At 45.7% G+C, this 18,374-nt stretch overlaps 1 protein-coding gene across 1 annotated transcript in view; it reads left to right on the forward strand.

Moving 5' to 3' along the window:
- Positions 1 to 16,703, forward strand: part of RGS17 (regulator of G protein signaling 17) — a 153,811-nt gene extending 137,108 nt beyond the window's left edge. Inside the window, exon 5 of the mRNA XM_030195505.1 lies at positions 16,515 to 16,703. Coding sequence (XP_030051365.1) covers positions 16,515 to 16,703 — 189 coding nt within the window. The remainder of the gene's footprint in view (positions 1 to 16,514) is intronic.
- Positions 16,704 to 18,374: the final 1,671 nt, after the last annotated feature.

Raw genomic sequence — 18,374 nt, forward strand, 5'->3', positions numbered from 1 at the left:
TGGGCTCGCCTCTGCCCCACGAGTGTTTACCAAGTGCCTCGTGGTGGTAGCGGCCTACCTACGCAAGCTGGGAGTGCACGTGTTCCCATATCTCGACGATTGGCTGGTCAAGAACACCTCGGAGGCAGGAGCCCTCCGGTCCATGCAGTGCACTATTCAACTTCTGGAGCTGCTGGGGTTTGTGATAAATTACCCAAAGTCCAATCTCCAGCCAACTCAGTCTCTGGAATTCATAGGAGCGCTGCTGAATTCCCAGACGGCTCAGGCCTACCTTCCCGAAGCGAGGGCCACCAATCTCTTGGCCCTGGCTTCGCAGACCAGAGCGTCTCAGCAGATCACAGCTCGGCAGATGTTGAGACTTCTGGGTCATATGGCCTCCACAGTTCATGTGACTCCCATGGCCCGTCTTCACATGAGATCTGCTCAATGGACCCTAGCTTCCCAGTGGTTCCAAGCCACCGGGAATCTAGAGGATGTCATCCGCCTCTCCACCAGTTGCCGCACTTCACTGCTCTGGTGGACCATACGGACCAATTTGACCCTGGGACGTCCATTCCAAATTCCGCAGCCCACGAAAGTGCTGACGACGGATGCATCTCGCCTGGGGTGGGGAGCCCATGTCGATGGGCTTCACACCCAGGGTCTGTGGTCCCTCCAGGAAAAGGATCTGCAGATCAACCTCCTGGAGCTCCGAGCGATCTGGAACGCACTGAAGGCTTTCAGAGATCGGCTGTCCTGCCAAATTATCCAAATTCGGACAGACAATCAGGTTGCAATGTATTACGTCAACAAGCAGGGGGGCACCGGATCTCGCCCCCTGTGTCAGGAAGCCGTCGGTATGTGGCGTTGGGCGTGTCGGTTCGGCATGCTTCTCCAAGCCACGTACCTGGCAGGCGTAAACAACAGTCTGGCCGACAGACTGAGCAGAGTCATGCAACCGCACGAGTGGTCGCTCCATTCCAGAGTGGTACGCAAGATCTTCCGAGAGTGGGGCACCCCCTCGGTGGATCTTTTCGCCTCTCAGACCAACCACAAGCTGCCTCTGTTCTGTTCCAGACTTCAGACACACGGCAGGCTAGCGTCAGATGCCTTTCTCCTTCATTGGGGGACCGGCCTCCTGTATGCTTATCCTCCCATACCTTTGGTGGGGAAGACCTTACTGAAGCTCAAGCAAGACCGCGGCACCATGATTCTGATAGCGCCCTTTTGGCCCCGTCAGATCTGGTTCCCTCTTCTTCTGGAGTTGTCCTCCGAAGAACCGTGGAGATTGGAGTGTTTTCCGACTCTCATTTCGCAGAACGACGGAGCATTGCTGCACCCCAACCTTCAATCCCTGGCTCTCACGGCCTGGATGTTGAGGGCGTAGACTTCGCTGCGTTGGGTCTGTCTGAGGGTGTCTCCCGGGTCTTGCTTGCCTCTAGGAAGGATTCCACTAAAAAGAGTTACTTTTTCAAGTGGAAGAGGTTTGTCGTTTGGTGTGAGAGCAAGGCCCTAGAACCTCGTTCTTGCCCTGCACAGAACCTGCTTGAATACCTTCTGCACTTATCAGAGTCTGGCCTCAAGACCAACTCAGTAAGGAATCACCTTAGTGCGATTAGTGCTTACCATTATCGTGTGGAAGGTAAAGCCATCTCTGGAGAGCCTTTAGTCGTTCGATTCATGAGAGGCTTGCTTTTGTCAAAGCCCCCTATCAAGCCTCCTACTGTGTCATGGGATCTCAACGTCGTCCTCACCCAGCTGATGAAACCTCCTTTTGAGCCACTGAATACCTGCCATCTGAAGTACTTGACCTGGAAGGTCATTTTCTTGGTGGCAGTTACTTCAGCTCGTAGGGTCAGTGAGCTTCAAGCCCTGGTAGCTCATGCTCCATATACTAAATTTCATCACAACAGAGTAGTGCTCCGCACTCACCCAAAGTTCCTGCCGAAGGTGGTGTCGGAGTTCCATCTTAACCAGTCAATTGTCTTGCCAACATTCTTCCCCAGGCCGCATACCCGCCCTGCTGAACGTCAGTTGCACACATTGGACTGCAAGAGAGCATTGGCCTTCTACTTGGAGCGGACGCAGCCCAACAGACAGTCCGTCCAATTGTTTATTTCTTTCGACCCTAACAGGCTAGGGGTCGCTGTCGGGAAACGCACCATCTCCAATTGGCTAGCAGATTGCATTTCCTTCACTTACGCCCAGGCTGGGCTGGCTCTTGAGGGTCATGTCACGGCTCATAGTGTCAGAGCCATGGCAGCGTCGGTGGCCCACTTGAAGTCAGCCACTATTGAAGAGATCTGCAAGGCTGCGACGTGGTCATCTGTCCACACATTCACATCTCATTACTGCCTCCAGCAGGATACCCGACGCGACAGTCGGTTCGGGCAGTCGGTGTTGCAGAATCTGTTTGGGGTGTAAATCCAACTCCACCCTCCAGGACCCGAATTTATTCTGGTCAGGCTGCACTCTCAGTTAGTTGTTCTTCGTAGGTCAATTTCTGTTGTACCCTCGCCGTTGCGAGGTTCAATTGACCTGGGTTATTGTTTTGAGTGAGCCTGAGAGCTAGGGATACCCCAGTCGTGAGAACAAGCAGCCTGCTTGTCCTCGGAGAAAGGGTATGATACATACCTGTAGCAGTTGTTCTCCGAGGACAGCAGGCTGATTGTTCTCACCTACCCTCCCTCCTCCCCTTTGGAGTTGTGTGTTTCATATTTTATTGCTTGTCATTCAACTGGCGGGAGCGGTCGCGCACGGGCGGGAAGGCGGCCGCGCATGCGCGGTGGGCGTGGCCTGCGTGCCGACCGTCCCGCGAAGCTTCTTCCGGTTGGTGGGGGCTGCCGCGGACGTCAACCCAGTCGTGAGAACAATCAGCCTGCTGTCCTCGGAGAACAACTGCTACAGGTATGTATCATACCCTTTACTGCATTGTTATAAATCACTTCAGATCATATGACAGAAGTGAGTAACAGGTATAAATTTATAAATACCTGTCTGAGGTAGGTTTACAGCCAGTAGGCTTTAATTGAACTCAGAAAAGACATTTCTCTGGCCAAATAGGTTAAAAGACTGTTGGAGTGTTTGCTTGTTCTGAGTGGGTCATCATTGACTTAAAAGAAGGGTTTGAAAAACCCTAAGAGTGCTGATGCAGAAGTCACAGATTGCAGCTGTGATTCAAGCAGCATTTGCTGGATGCAGCTTCTGAGAAAGGTAAGATATTTCTATAGCAGGCAGTTTTGAAGTCTCTCATACATGCTTTTATAATAAGTAGAGTAAATTGCTATAATATCCCATATAAGGACTTAGCTAAGAAGCAGCTGAGGCGACTTCACTATTACAGAGTACCACTTACATGCTTGCTTCTCAGGAAGAAGGAAAGGGATCTTATTATGACCATGTTGTTCAACCTTCATTGGTTGCAGACTGAGGCCAAAATTTGCTTCAGAATGTTATACCTCATCTTCAAGCTTTATATCAGGAGGGACCAAGATACTTGAAAAAGTCTACCTGTACTGTATATGACAAAAAAGTATCTGTAGTCCTCACAACAGTAATTTCTGAGTATGCTAGATGGGATCCAATTCCAGCATATAAAGGATTTGAACATTTATGTACACAGGACCTATGTTGCAGATCCAGTGCATTTGCAGTTTCAACAGGACAGACATGACATGGCTGTTTGAGAATGTTTTGAAAGTGAAAATAGATGGAGAATTGACTAGCACATAGATTTGGGGCAGTTACCACGATTTGGGTTTCTGCCAGGTACTTGTATCCTGGCTTGGCCACTGTTGGAAACAGGATACTGGGCTAGATGGACCATTAGCCTGACCCAGTATGGCTACTCTAAGTGTTCTTAGAGGTGTGTGGATGTGTTATACGGATTGAGTGGGTTGAGAATTAGATGGCTAAAGGAGGAGATGCAAGCAAAAGTTGTTAAGGGTTTGAGGAAAGGAGGGGTGAAGGACAAGAATGGGGTGAAGGAAGGGATGTATTTTAAGTATATATATATTATATTAGTTTTTAACTTGCTTCAAATTTGTACTTGATGAGGTGTGCAATCAAGTTGTAATAAACAAAATTTCATTTTTCTATGCATGGACTCCTTCTATAATCTATAATCCAAACCAATCTATCCACAATATCAGTAGAATCATATGAGTACATTTCTGTTCTTTCAGCAACTATACATATGCTACAATGTTTGTGTACTGTAATGCTGTTTAGTGTACATTATACATTTGAACCCTAGGCATGTGCTTAGTTTATCTATGCCTTCAAGCTCTGGAGACAGGCAGCTTTGCAATCTAAAAATGGAGGTTTTCATGGACTTTTACTGAAACGCCTGAGTGCTGTTGCTTCTGCCAGTATCAAGAGAGAGACCCCATGGCAGCAAAAAAGAGGTGCTCGAAGTATATGGACATCCCAAAATTTCAAAACAGACGTCCATGTGTTTGAAACATCCAAACCCCAATTTTGCAAAGACAGAATTTGGACATCTAACACTGCCACCTTTTTCTAGCCCCCCACATTCCATCCACCTTTTTTTCAGCCCCCTCCCTGCATCCACACTCCATACACTTTTCCAGTCCCTCCTCCACCCGCACACACACCCCATCCATATTTTTTCCAGCCCCTGCAGCACCCACACATATCCATATTTTTTCCAGCCCATCTCCCTGCACCCATACTCCATCCACTTTTTTCCAGTCCCCTCTGCACCTACACTCCACATTTTTCTAAAGCACCCTCCCTCCTCCTCCTCCTGCACACTCACCAGTCCAACACTGTAGGAGGAGAAGCAACTGCAGAGCCGCAGATCGGGCTGCTTTCTTCTCCTCTGCCATTCCTGGCCTGACTTTTCCTTTGAGCCATGTGGACCTCCATGCAGCTGCATGCCTTAAAGGAACTGCAGAAGCAGCCCTCCTCCAGACCGGTGAGTGTGGAGGGAGGGATGGATGAAGTCACAGAGCAGGGGCGTAGCCAGAAAACAGATTTTGGGTGGGCCTAGGCAAGAAGTGGGTGGGCACCAAGTGTTCTCCCCCCCCCTCACCCAACCATCACCAAAATAAAATCTCAGCTGGCAGGAAAACGCTTCTTTCCACCTTGGCAGTCTGCAGCACGCATGCGCTGAAAACTAATATGCAAGTGCTGGTATCGTGGAGAGTAGAATTTTCATTTCTATCAGGTGGAAGTCTTCAGCTGGTGGAGCTTTGGATCCCCCCCAGCTACCGCTAAATGTGTGCTACTGTTGGGTGGGCCCTGGCCCATCCAGGCCCACCTGTGGCTACGCCACTGTCACAGAGTCACTTTCCAGCTGCCAGTATCTGTGCCGCTGTGCCTGCAAAAGCAGACTGCACATAATTCTGCACGGGAAAGGCAGAATTCTATGCAGTCTGTATAGTGCAATAGCGCAGAATTCCCCCAAGAGTAATAGATATAGATATATTTAAGTGAATAAAGAATACATGCATGAGCTGATCTGAAAACATTGGTTATGTGTCTGTGGTGACCCCTTCTCTGATGTTTTGCAAAATTCTGTTTTGGAGTTTTGCAAAACTTATTTCATGTCTGATGAATATTTTCTTTTACAGTAAATATTGATGAGCACTTGAATATTTTTAGCTGTTTTCTGTTTTTAGGAAAATATATGTCTAATATAAGGCAGAGAAAATTGTATGTTTACTATACGCCCCAAATGTTTCTAAATATTTATTTTGAAAATCTTCAGCAAGTCCATATTCACTTATAATCATATTAAAGGCCTTATTTACTAAGCTGCAGTAAGTTTTTGCATTTACCTCACAGGTAATTGCCAAAATTAATGCATGGCAGTGGCAGTACCCAACATTTTGTCATGCAGTTATTTCAGAAAAAAATGTATCCTGTGTTAATTGCATAGCAGGTAATGCAGTACAGATAGCTATACCTCTTAAGCTGGCACTAACTTCAGCATGTTATGTTGCTGTTAATTGTTAATGGGGCTCTTTTACTAAAGTGTACTGAGATCTGGGCTTAACGTGCTCTAAACCCAGATTTAAAGTGGCACTTTTTATGACTCCTTTCATTTTTTGCAGGTATTGAGCTAATGTTGTCATTAGTGCATGAGACCTGCAAAGAATTAACACAGGAGCACTTATTACATCTTATTTAGGAGGCATTAAGAGGTAGATTTCTACAAAGGACACCAAAAATTAAGTGCCAAAAATATAGGCTCTAACCCTCGGATTATATATAGAGCGACTTTTGCATGAGCAACTTAATTACTTAAACCAATCAATGCTGATAATTGCCACTTAACAAGTAATTATTGACACTAATTGCTATTAGAATTTGCATGCACAACTGTCTAAGCATGATGATGTGTGAAAGTTCTAAGTCGCATATTTGAAAAGGGAACGTGTCATGGGTGGGTTGAGAGTGTTTATACAATCAATGGGCATTGTTACAGAATGCACCCACTCCATTCTTAATTTAGGCGTCTGCATTTACACCAGGTTTTACTTGGTATAACTGCCTGCTACTAAATTTAGTCGCTCGGATGGGACTCGCTGTAATCTATAAGCCAAGTGGAATATTAGGCACATTCTATAAAATTCAGGCATTCTTTATAGAATACACCTAGGTGTAATTTTTTTTTCTGCATGGAAATTTTAGGCACTATATCTATATTAATAAATCCCACCTTGAACGTTCTGAAGCTCACTCCAAGGCAGAGAAGCACAAAAATCCTGTAGTCTTCATAGGCTAGGACCAGTCACCCTCACTCATAGACCCGCCCTCAGCCACGCCCCATCTGTACATAAAACGCTACCTCAACATTCTGAAGACAACCTGCTGAAGCCATCTGCAAAATCCCTAAACAGTTCGTAAGTTCATGGTGGTGAAGCCATCCAACTCACCATCAAGCTCATTTTCAAAGCACTTAGCCTCCCAAAGTTCCATAGAAACCTATGGAACTTAGCCTCCCAAAGTGCTTTGAAAATATGCCTCCTAGTATGTCTCTCTGCCCCGCCCTCGAGGGCGGAACACAGAGAGTAAAGGGATCCATAAAGGCACCCCTACCAACTGGCAACCCCCTCCAACAAACAACGACCCAGGCAGGGGGAGTGTTTCCGTACTCCTCCCCCTGCCTAGGAATCGCTACAGACTGCTGGCAAACTCCCCAACCACACGACCACAAAAGCCACCCGCAACCCCCCCCCCCCCCACATACACACAGACAAACACCACACAAACACACACACACATAAGCAAACACACACAAACACACACATAAACAAACACACACACACACAAACAAACACATAAACAAACACACACACAAACAAACACATAAACAAACACACGCAAACACATAAACGCACGCAAACGCACACACACAAACGCACACACACACAAACAGCCTCGACGGTGCACCTCTAAGTGCCCCCCCGCCGCATCGCCACAACAACCCGTGCAACGGGGCATCAGAAAGCCCCTACCCCCTTCCCTCCGCGCCGCATCACCCAACCCCTCCCCTGCCGCTTCACCAAGCCCCTCCCCCCACATCGACTGCCTCGCCACCCACGACCGCTAATACAAACTCTGTCCGGCGGCTGCTGCTGCTTCTATTCAGCAGCCCGTACATAAAGAAAACAAAAAAACAACCTCCTAAAACGCACCTCCGTGGAGAACCATCTCACATTGGCTGACGTCTCTGCAGCCGCTCCTCCTCTCCCTTCAACGTCAGTGCCCCTGCCGGAAGACCTCGGAGAAACGCCGAGACGTCAGAGGGGAGAGGAGGAGCGGCTGCAGAGACGTCAGCCAATGTGAGATGGTTCTCCACGGAGGTGCATTTTAGGAGGTTGTTTTTTTGTTTTCTTTATGTACGGGCTGCTGCTGCTGAATAGCAGTAGCAGCAGCCGCCGGACAGAGTTTGTATTAGCGGTTGCGGGTGGCGAGGGGGTTGATGAGGGGCTTGGTGATGTGCCACAGTGGGGGGGTTGGATGATGCGCGAAGGGGGGGACAAGGGGCTTTCTTTGGGTGCTGCACCGGTTGGGGGGGGAAGGGGGGGGCTCGCTGGACATGGGTGGCTGGAAGGAAGCAGGGGGAGGGGAGGGGAGGGTCGCTGCACATGGGTGGCTGCAGGGGGGCAGGGAACAGGGAGATAGGGATGGGGCTCCACACACCACATGGGTGCCTGCAAGGGGGACAGGGGATACAGGACGGACACTGCAGGGCGGGCAGGGGGACAGAAGGGTTGGTGGTCATCAGGGGGGACAGGTGGGTTGATGGGCATGGCTGGCCACAGGGGAGGAACAGGGAAAAAGGAGAGGAGTGTCCTCAGACATGGGTGGCTGCACAGGAGAGGAGGGTCGCTGGACTTGGGTAGCTGCAGGGGGACAGGAGGGATGCTGAGGGGGGGGCCTGAGACCACATGGGTGGCTGCAGGGGGAGCAGGGGAGACAGGAAGGACGCAGCAGGGGGAGAGGAGGGTTGATGGGCATGGGTGGCTGCAGGGGGATGCTGGACATGGGTGGCTGCAGGGGGAACACGGGGAGAGGAGGGTCGCTGCACATGCCTGGCTGCAAGGGGGCAGGGGAGAGGGAGGGGGTTCCTCACACCACACACGCAGTCACTCATTCTCTGTCTGCCACATACTCTCTCACTCACACACTCACTGTCTTTGTCCCTCTCTCTCGCAGAGTGTCACACAGAAACACAAACACTCTCTCACACACTCTCTCTCTCGCACAAACACATACACTCTGTCTCTCTCTCACACACACTCTCTCTCTGACACACACGCTCCATCTCTCACACATGCTCTTTCTGAAACATACACTCCAAGGAAAACCTTGCTAGCGCCCGTTTCATTTCTAACAGAAACGGGCCTTTTTTACTAGTATGTATGTATATATATATATATATATATATATATATATCAAGCCCTAAGCACCAATTCTGTAATGGCAATTGCATGTGAAATTATCATTATACATTAAAGTATGAGTTGGCATGTGTGCGCCTAACTTTAAGCATGAGCACTCATATCATGTCAAAGGCTGGTGTAAATACTGGCGCCTAAAGTTGGGCAGTTGTGCACGTAAGTGATGGTATTCTGTAACTCTCACGTGCACCTTCAAAACGTGCCCCTGACCTGCCCATGAGCATGCCCCCTTTGTAGTTATTTATTTAGGCATTTATATCCCACACTTTCCCGCCCATGGGCAGGCTCAATGTGGCTTACATTAGTTCAAAAAAGGCTAACAGCAGTATAAAAGGACACTTCAATCTAGTAATAGACAGACACAGTAAGGGCGAGGTAGTTGGTGGGGAGAGACAGAGGGAGAGAAGTAAGAGAGGAGGTAAGGAATGGTCGCACAACATAATGGGTCAGAAAACATTAAGGCAGTGCTGAGCTGCAGGGTAAGCTGTCCTGAATAAAGCGGTCTTCAGGGAGATTCTGAAAGCCTGTCACTGATGTAGGGAAAGGTAGATGCGTGGCTGGTTTTATACTTGAGGCCATTGCACGAGGGGTAGTGGAGACGTAAATAGGATCGCAGGGCCATGCCTAGGGTCTCTGGCGCCCCCCTGCAGACTATCAGTTGGCGGCGGCAGTGACGCCCCTCCCCCCCCATGAAAATTATTGCTCACTACTTGCCACACTGACAGGAATTGTCAGCAATAGTCTTAGAAACAAATTGCTATACATTGCAAAATAAGATAGCAGATGTAAATTCTCAAAGTGGACATATTCCAAACACTAAAATGAAAATAAAATGATTTTTTTCTACCTTTGTTGTCTGGTGACTTTTTCTGATCATGCTGGCCCAGTATCTGATTCTGCTGCTATCTGTCCTCTTAACTCCGTTTCCAGGGCTTCCTTTCCATTTATTTCTTTCCTTTCCTCCTTTCTTCTTCATTTCTGGTCCTCAGCTTCTGCCTATTTTTTTCATCCATGTGCAGTTTTTCTCTTCTCTTCCTTTTCCCTCATTTCATCTCCTTCATCTCTCTTCCCTCCCCTCTATGTCCAGCAATTTCTCCTCTCTCCCTGAGCCCTGCCCTCCCATCCATGCTCCTCTGTCCCCCTCCATTAATCCCTATCCAGCAATTCCCCTCTCTCCCTGAGCCCTGCACTCCCATCCATGCTCCTCTGTCCCCTCCATTCATCCCTAATTCCCTATCCAGCAATTCCCCTCTCTCCCTGAGCCCTGCCCCTCCCATCCATGCTCCTCTGTCACCCTCCATTAATCCCTATCCAGCAATTCCCCTCTCTCCCTTCCATGTCCCCCCCCCTCGCATCCTTGCTCCTCTCTCCCCTGTCCTCCCGCTCCCATGTCCCAGTTAGCCTGGCCCGCCCTCTTCTCCCCTCCCCCTTCGCATCCATGCTTGTCTCTCCCCTGCCCTCCCGCTCCCATGTCCCAGTTGGCCTGGCCTGCCCTCTTCTCTCCCCAAACATCCCTTTTCTTTTTTTTTCTTTTTAAATTTACCTCCGTGGCGGTCCAGCAGCGCAGCGTCATGAAGGAGGCGGCGCTCCCGACGTCTCTAGCCTTCCCTTCGCTGTGTTCCGCCTTCTTCTGACGTCAAGGAAATGACATCAGAAGAAGGCGGAACATAGCGAAGGGAAGGCTAGAGACGTCGGGAGCGCCGCCTCCTTCACTGACGCTGCGCTGCTGGACCGCCACGGAGGTAAATTTAAAAAGAAAAAAAAAGGGATGTTGGGGGGGAGAAGAGGGCGGGCAGTTGAACAATGGGAGCGGGAGGGCGAGCGAGGTGAGCATGGTGCGGCGGTGCCCCCCAGAGGGCGGCGCCCCCCTGCCATGCTTACCCCGCTTACCTTGTTGGTACGGCCCTGTAGGATCGGGAAGATTTGCTCAAGTTCCTTGGTGGCAAGATAAGATTATCCATATAAGCTGGAGCTTCGCGGTGAAGGATTTTGTGCACCAGGGCACAAATTTTGAATGTTATATGTTCCTTGACAGGTAGCCAGTGCAGTTTTTCTCGCAGTGGCCTGGAGCTGACGAACTTCGATTTACCGTAGATCAATCTTGCAGCGGTATTTTGGGCAGTCTGTAATTTTTTAAGAAGCAGTTCCATGCACCCATGCATTGCAGTAATCAAGATGACTCAAAACAAGAGACCGCACTAAATTGCAAAACACTTCTCTAGGGAAGAAAGGTTTTATACGCTTCAGTTTCCAAAGAGAGAAGAATGCTTTTTTTCACGGCTGCATTAGTGTGATCAACTAGAGTTAGATTTCTGTCAAGTATTACTCCTAGAATTTTCAGAGACGTAGAGATTGGCAGGTCAAGCCCAGGTGCAGTTAAGGTGGTAGGATTGTACTTGTTGTAAGGTGATGCGAGTAGAAGACAATGAGTTTTCTCTGTGTTGAGCTTCAATTTAAAGGAATTCACCCAGGCACGTACAGTTTGTAACCCAATGCTGATGTTGGCAGCTATTTCAGCTAAGTCTTTTTTTGAAAGGAATGTTGATGATGATGTAGGCACTAAGGGCCCAATTCTATATATAGTAGTAGAACATAGTAACATAGTAGATGACGGCAGAAAAAGACCTGCACGGTCCATCCAGTCTGCCCAACAAGATAAACTCACATGTGCCACTTTTTGTGTATACCTTACCTTGATTTGTACCTGTCTTTTTCAGGGCACAGACCGTATAAGTCTGCCCAGCACTATCCCCGCCCCCTAACCACCCGCCCTGCCTCCCACCACCAGCTCTGGCACAGACCGTATAAGTTTGCCCTGCCTCCCACCACCGGCTCTGGCACAGACCGTATAAGTCTGCCCAGCACTATCCCACCTCCCAACCACCAGCCCTGCCTCCCACCACCAGCTAAGCTTCTGGGGATTCCTTCCTTCAAAGCAGGATTCCTTTGTTTATCCCATGCATGTTTGAATTCCGTTACTGTTTTCCTCTCCACCACCTCCTGCGGGAGGGCATTCCAAGCATCCACCACTCTCTCCGTGAAAAAATACTTCCTGACATTTTTCTTGAGTCTGCCCCCCTTCAATCTCATTTCATGTCCTCTAGTTCTACCTCCTTCCCATCTCCGGAAAAGGTTCGTTTGCGGGTTAATACCTTTCAAATATTTGAACGTCTGTATCATATCACCCCTGTTTCTCCTTTCCTCCAGGGTATACATGTTCAGGTCAACAAGTCTCTCCTCATACGTCTTGCAACGCAAATCCCATAACATTCTCGTAGCTTTTCTTTGCACTGCTTCCATTTTTTTAACATCCTTCGCAAGATATAGCCTCCAAAATTGAACACAATACTCCAGGTGGGGCCTCACCAACGTCTTATACAGGGGTATTAAAACCTCTTTTCTTCTGCTGGTCACACCTCTCTCTATACAGCCTAGCAACCTTCTAGCTACGGCCACCGCCTTGTCACGCTGTTTCGTCGCCTTCAGGTCCTCAGATACTATCACCCTAAGATCCCTCTCCCCGTCCGTACTTATCAGACTCTCACCGCCTAACACATACATCTCCCGTGGATTTCTGCTCCCTAAGTGCATCACTTTGCATTTCTTCGCATTGAACTTTAATTGCCAAACGTTTGACCATTCTTCTAGCTTTCGCAGATCTTTTTTCATGCTTTCCACTCCCTCCGGGTGCCTAAAATTAATGCGTGTCTGCACCTTGAGTATTGTGTTCAGTTCTGGTCGCTGTATCTCAAAAAAGATATAGCGGAATTAGAAAAGATTCAAAGAAGAGTGACCAAAATGATAAAGGAGATGGAACTCCTCTTGTATGAGGAAAGGCTAAAGAGGTTAGGGTTCTTCAGCTTGAATGAGGGGAGAAATAATTGAGGTTTACAAAATCCTGAGTGGTGTAGAACAAGTAGAAGTAAATCAATTTTTTTACTCATTCCAAAAGTACAAAACTAGGGGACACTCAAAGTTACATGGAAATACTTTTAAAACAAATAGGAGGAAATATTTTTTCACTCAATGAATAATTGGAGGATGTAGTAAAAGCGGGTAGCATATCTGGGTTTTAAAAAGATTTTTTTAAAAGTTCATAGTCTGCTATTGAGACAGACATGGGAAGCAACTGCTTGCCCTGGGATTTGTAGAATGGAGTGTTGTCACGGTTTGGGTTTCTGCCAGGTACTTGTGACCTGGCTTGGCCACTGTTTGAAAAACAGGTTACTGGGTTAGATGGACCATTGGTCTGACCCAGTATGGCTACTCGTATGTTATAAATACCACACGTAAACCTACGTGCAGTATTTAGAGTACGCTTAGGCGTAGTTTATGTGACTGAATCTATGTGTGTCCATTTACACCAGTGAAAAGATTTACGTGTACTAGCCCATATTTTATAACAACGCACGTAGATTTTGAAATGCCCCTGTTTGCCTGTGTGTATTAGAATTTATGCGCAGTACATTACAGAATACGCTTAGCAATGTACATGCGTAAATTCTAATTTTTGCTAATTAGTGATCATTATTGCTTAAGAGCTGTTAACACTTAACAGTTTGTTAAAAGAATTGATCTACACGCGTAGTTATAAAATACGCCTGTGTAAATCTAGGCGCTCTATATAGAATCTGTGGTAAGTTTATAGAATAGCACCTAAGTGCAGTTCCATATGTAACTACAAATTAGTGCTAATTATCACCAATTAATGCCACTTAAGGGCTATTGGTACTTAAAGCCAATTGACGGCTAATTTGACAATTGTTAGGAGTGCAACTAGCACTGTTTTCTCTAAGCTGAGTGTAAGTCCTCCAACTGCATTGGTGTCAGTAGGGGGTGGTGATTCACTATTGTGTTTTCACTCACTAGGGACAAGCAGGTTTCCTGGAGTCCTACAGAACTTGCCTGTCCCTCACTATTGAAAATGTGATAGTGAAACAGCACCTCCCTTTGGCAGGACTGTAGGTAGAGGACTCACACTCAGCTTAGAGGGAACAGTGGCAACTAGCACTATTTTATAACTTGCACAACAAAATTGGCAAACTAGTTGGAAATTTGAGTGCCCAACTTTAGAGAATCCGGGGGTAAGATCTCCCACATTGTCTGCATTCTCCAGTTAGTGCATGCTCACCAGAACACACTAGCTGGATAGCACAGGAATGCCCACTCTCTGCCCATGACACATCCTCTATAAAGGTATTTAAAAAAAATTATTAACATATTTTAACACCTTTTGCGGTAACCTATTTTTCTGTGCTAACACCACATAGGGCTGAACTCAGTAAATGGAACTCAAAATTTGTCGTTAAAAAAAAAATCAGCAGTGAATAGTATTTTATAACGTACATTCTAGGATCAACGCTCTTGATAAAATAGTGCATAGCACTGGGATCCAGGTCCAACTTTGGATGCGACGAGTTACACCAATTGTAAATCCTAGTGTGCAAGTTGGGTGCAGATCCACACTATTTTATATCACTGCACCCATTTTAAGGGAACGTCCTGACCCACCTATGCCCCTATCATGGCCACACCCCCTTGCAGATCCGTGAGGAAACACTTAGGTGCTATTCTATAAATAGTTGCATGTATTTTTGCACAGATCGGCCATGTCTGCCTTGTTTTAGCACCTTTCATCTATTAGAATGCTTTTCCACACCAAACCTTTGGTGCAGAAGTGGCATCTAATATTCAGTGCCATATATAGAGCTCCTCTTTAGTAAAAGGACCGTAATGTTTGCTAATGAGTTCTTTTTCTATTCTATGTCTCTTTGTGCATTACATGTTTAATGTGAGATTTACCACTCGTTAACTGTTAGGTGCTGTGGTAACTCTTAGAATGGGCCTACACTGCTTCCATTTGGCAATTCCCACATTAAATAGCTAATGCAGCTTAGTAACTAGGCTCCTAAGAAAATAATCCTTCTAGGCAGCACAGAAACTGAGGGGCCCTTTTTTACTAAAATGTACTCAAATTTGCAGTTGCTGCAACTTAATGCGGAACTGTACCGTATGGTAGCTTCAAATGTTAAGGGTCCTTTACTAAACTGCGGTAAAAGGGGGCCTGTTCTAGCATCAGCATGTATGTTTGATGTGTGCCGAGGCCCTCTTTTACCGCAGCGGGTAAAAGGCTATTCTTTTCTGAAGTCAAGAAATGGCTGTGCGGTAAGTAAACCACTTGCCACGTGGCCGTTTTGGTGGGGAGTACTTACCGCCACCCATTGAGGTGGCAGTAAGTGCTCCCGCACTAACCCAGTGTGGAGCTGCTCGATTACTGCCGGGTAAGCACTGGCACTACGACATTGAAAATATCTTGTAGCGCTGGAAATGGCACACGCTGGGGGTGGAAAGTACTGCAGGGCTCCTGAGGTAGTTCTGGATTGGGGCATGAGCCTGTTGCGTGCTCTAGTCCTTTAGTAAAAGGACCCCTTATTGTGGCATCTTTTAGAGGTGTTCCCACTATTTTTATTGTAGGCCTATGTAGGAGGCACTTAAGAAATCCCAGGTTAAATTTGTATTGGCTAGTTAGCACATGGTAAGTGTAATGCGCTGGCTGGGTGGCTAACCCTTCCATGCCCACTCACTACCCATGCCATGCCCCTAAAGGCAAAAAAATTGAAAAATACAGTAATGTGCAGTTTAATGCATGGAAACAGGCAAACTACCACAAAACCCCTTAATGCGGTTGCACAGTATCTTGTTTCCGCAAGTTACCCAAATGCTAAGGGCGTAGGGCCAGATTCAGTAAATGTTGCTTAAATTTAGGCGTTGGGGAAAAAATCTATGCCAAGCGCTATTCAATAAAGGGCACTCTAGGCTGAGCACCCCTTATAGAGTAACAAAGTGGATTCCCACACCCAGCTTTTAAGCCAGCTGATACCGGGAGTAAATCCTGGTGCACAAGTTGAGCATGTAGCCACAGTATTCCATAACACTGCACCTAAATATCTGAAATACCCCTGACCTGCCTTTGCCCCTCCCATGACCATGCCCCATTTGGGTTGTTCACGAAACACTTTCGGCATGCAGCATTATAGAATAGTGCATTGGCAAATGTGCACATAAAACCAAATTAGTCCCGATGAACTTCAATTTGCATCACTAATTAGATGTTAGCTCCCAAGTGACTAGTTTACATGTGCTTCAGTTCTCAGCTTTGGGTAACCTACATAGAATCTGGGGGTTAATGCCCTATAGTAAAAGGGCCCCTGAGTGACATGATTTACTCATTTTAAATTAGCGAGATGTAGGTGCTTGTAGAGCAGTTTTTACCTTAAAGCATACTGCTAAAAGGACATGCACAGAATTTGCAAACAGGAAAATAAAACTTTCATATTTACTGTTATAGAAAACCATTCTCCTAGGTATGTGTGTAAAATTTATTTATTTATTTTTATTTATTTATACATTTATATCCCACTTTTTTCCACAGGTATGCAGACTCAAAGTGGCTTACAATGTACTGATAAGGCTAAAGCCAGACCAGTTGTTTTACAATTACATGAATTAGGATAGAAGGAACAGAATAATTCAGTACCCCAGACTTGTTCACAGTACCTTCCTTAATGTGACGTCTAACATCTTCCATATTGTCTTCAGGTCAGTCTAGATTCTCGAGTGCGAGAAGTGATCAACAGGAATTTGTTGGACCCCAGCCCTCATATGTATGAAGACGCCCAGCTTCAGATATATACCCTCATGCACAGAGATTCTTTTCCAAGATTTTTGAACTCTACTATTTACAAAGCTCTGGTTGAGAGCACTGTGGGCTCAACTTCTGAAACTTAGCTACATCTTTAGGATTTTCTTTGTGGAAAAACAAAGTAGTTAACACCTGAAACTGAGTTCCTGGAGAACTTCAGTATAGCACTACTCAGGCTACTGTGAAAGAGAGAAATAATATATATTGTCTTTATTGACATTATTATCCAAGTTCTTTCAGGCTCTGATATAAAGAAAGATCATGATATTGCCAAAATATATTTCTTTGCTGTTGCTTAACTGCAAGCAAGAAACTGATTATATATTCATAGTTATATGAAGTACGAACAGTCTATTTCCTCGGAATGCATGTGCAAGACAAGACTGATACAAATTCCACTTGGTTGTTGCAATATAATATCCAATAACATAAAGTCTATCTGCATTTAAAGAACAAACTTTTTTGTGTGCAATATTCTTACACTGAAATGATTGAAACAAACCGCAGTTTTGGTTTGTAGTATTTTGTTTTTATTTTTTGCATAAAATAGCAGAAAGAAAATTTCTGTTATGAAAGGGTGAGAGCAGCATTGTGTGTATGCAATACTGCAACAGATACACTGTTTATGAAGCCAATATATCTGTACAGAAATAAAAGAGCTATTTATCTTTGTTTATTGAAAACAGGCAAAAATATATTGAACTGGGGATTCCTCGGGTTGTCCACTGCCAAAACTGTGGCAGCTATTGTTACAGAATTTTGTCGGAAAAGCACAAACCATTTAAAGGGATCCATGTCTGAACAACAACCTTTAAAGCGCTGATATCATTTTTACTTATTATAAGAACAAAGACTCTTTATGTACAATTCAGATGTCATATATTGTAATTGATTTATTAAACACTGGTTTTCCAGTTGTGATACTGCTGTGTAATGATATGTATTTTAGGAAACAAAGACGTATAAAGCTTGATACTTTACTTTTTTGAATACGAAAAGATTTAATAAAATAAAAGTTTACATATATGTAGCATTTAAGACATTTTGATAACCTAGCACTTGTCTTGTATGATATTTTCTCTGGCTGGGAACACCCAGGTTAATGCTGTGCTTTTTAAATTGATGAAAATGCTGTACTTATCAACAGTAAAACAGAATGCACAGTTCTCATATTCAGAGCTTATTGACATTTTTTTGTACAACTCCTTGAAGGCAAGGAATTGAAGACATGATGTCTTGTTGAAACCAAACATTTTATCATTTTGGTAAATGTGAGCAGGCAGTACAGTGCTCCCTTCTCCTTGCTGCCTTACTTATTCCTTATACTACTGTTTTCCTAATGGACTTTAACCGTAATTGCCAGATGTTGGTCTTCACTTTCCAATTTGTTAAAAAAAAATATGGAAACTAAGTCGTCTTCATGTGTTTGGAAGATGTGTTGTGATTATTAACATTCCTTGCCAAATTAGCGTAAAAGATCAAAACACAGGGCTTGATTCACACAACATCTTGTGTAAAATAATGTCGAAAAGCATGGCTCTGAGGTTCTACGTATCACAGGGAGAATGAATAAGCACCTTTTCCTCAGGCTTTTGAACCAACCTTAATCAGAATCGGTTATCCATTTCATTACAGCTAGCTACAAGGCCTCATGAGAACTGATGGACAAAAAGAACATTTCTGCAATACCATTGACATGGAGGCTAATTTTGTATAGGGATTCTAAGTTACTAAGGGATCGTTTCACTAAGGCGTGC

The sequence above is a fragment of the Microcaecilia unicolor genome, chromosome 3 (assembly GCF_901765095.1).
Source record: "Microcaecilia unicolor chromosome 3, aMicUni1.1, whole genome shotgun sequence".
Lineage (NCBI taxonomy): Eukaryota > Metazoa > Chordata > Amphibia > Gymnophiona > Siphonopidae > Microcaecilia > Microcaecilia unicolor.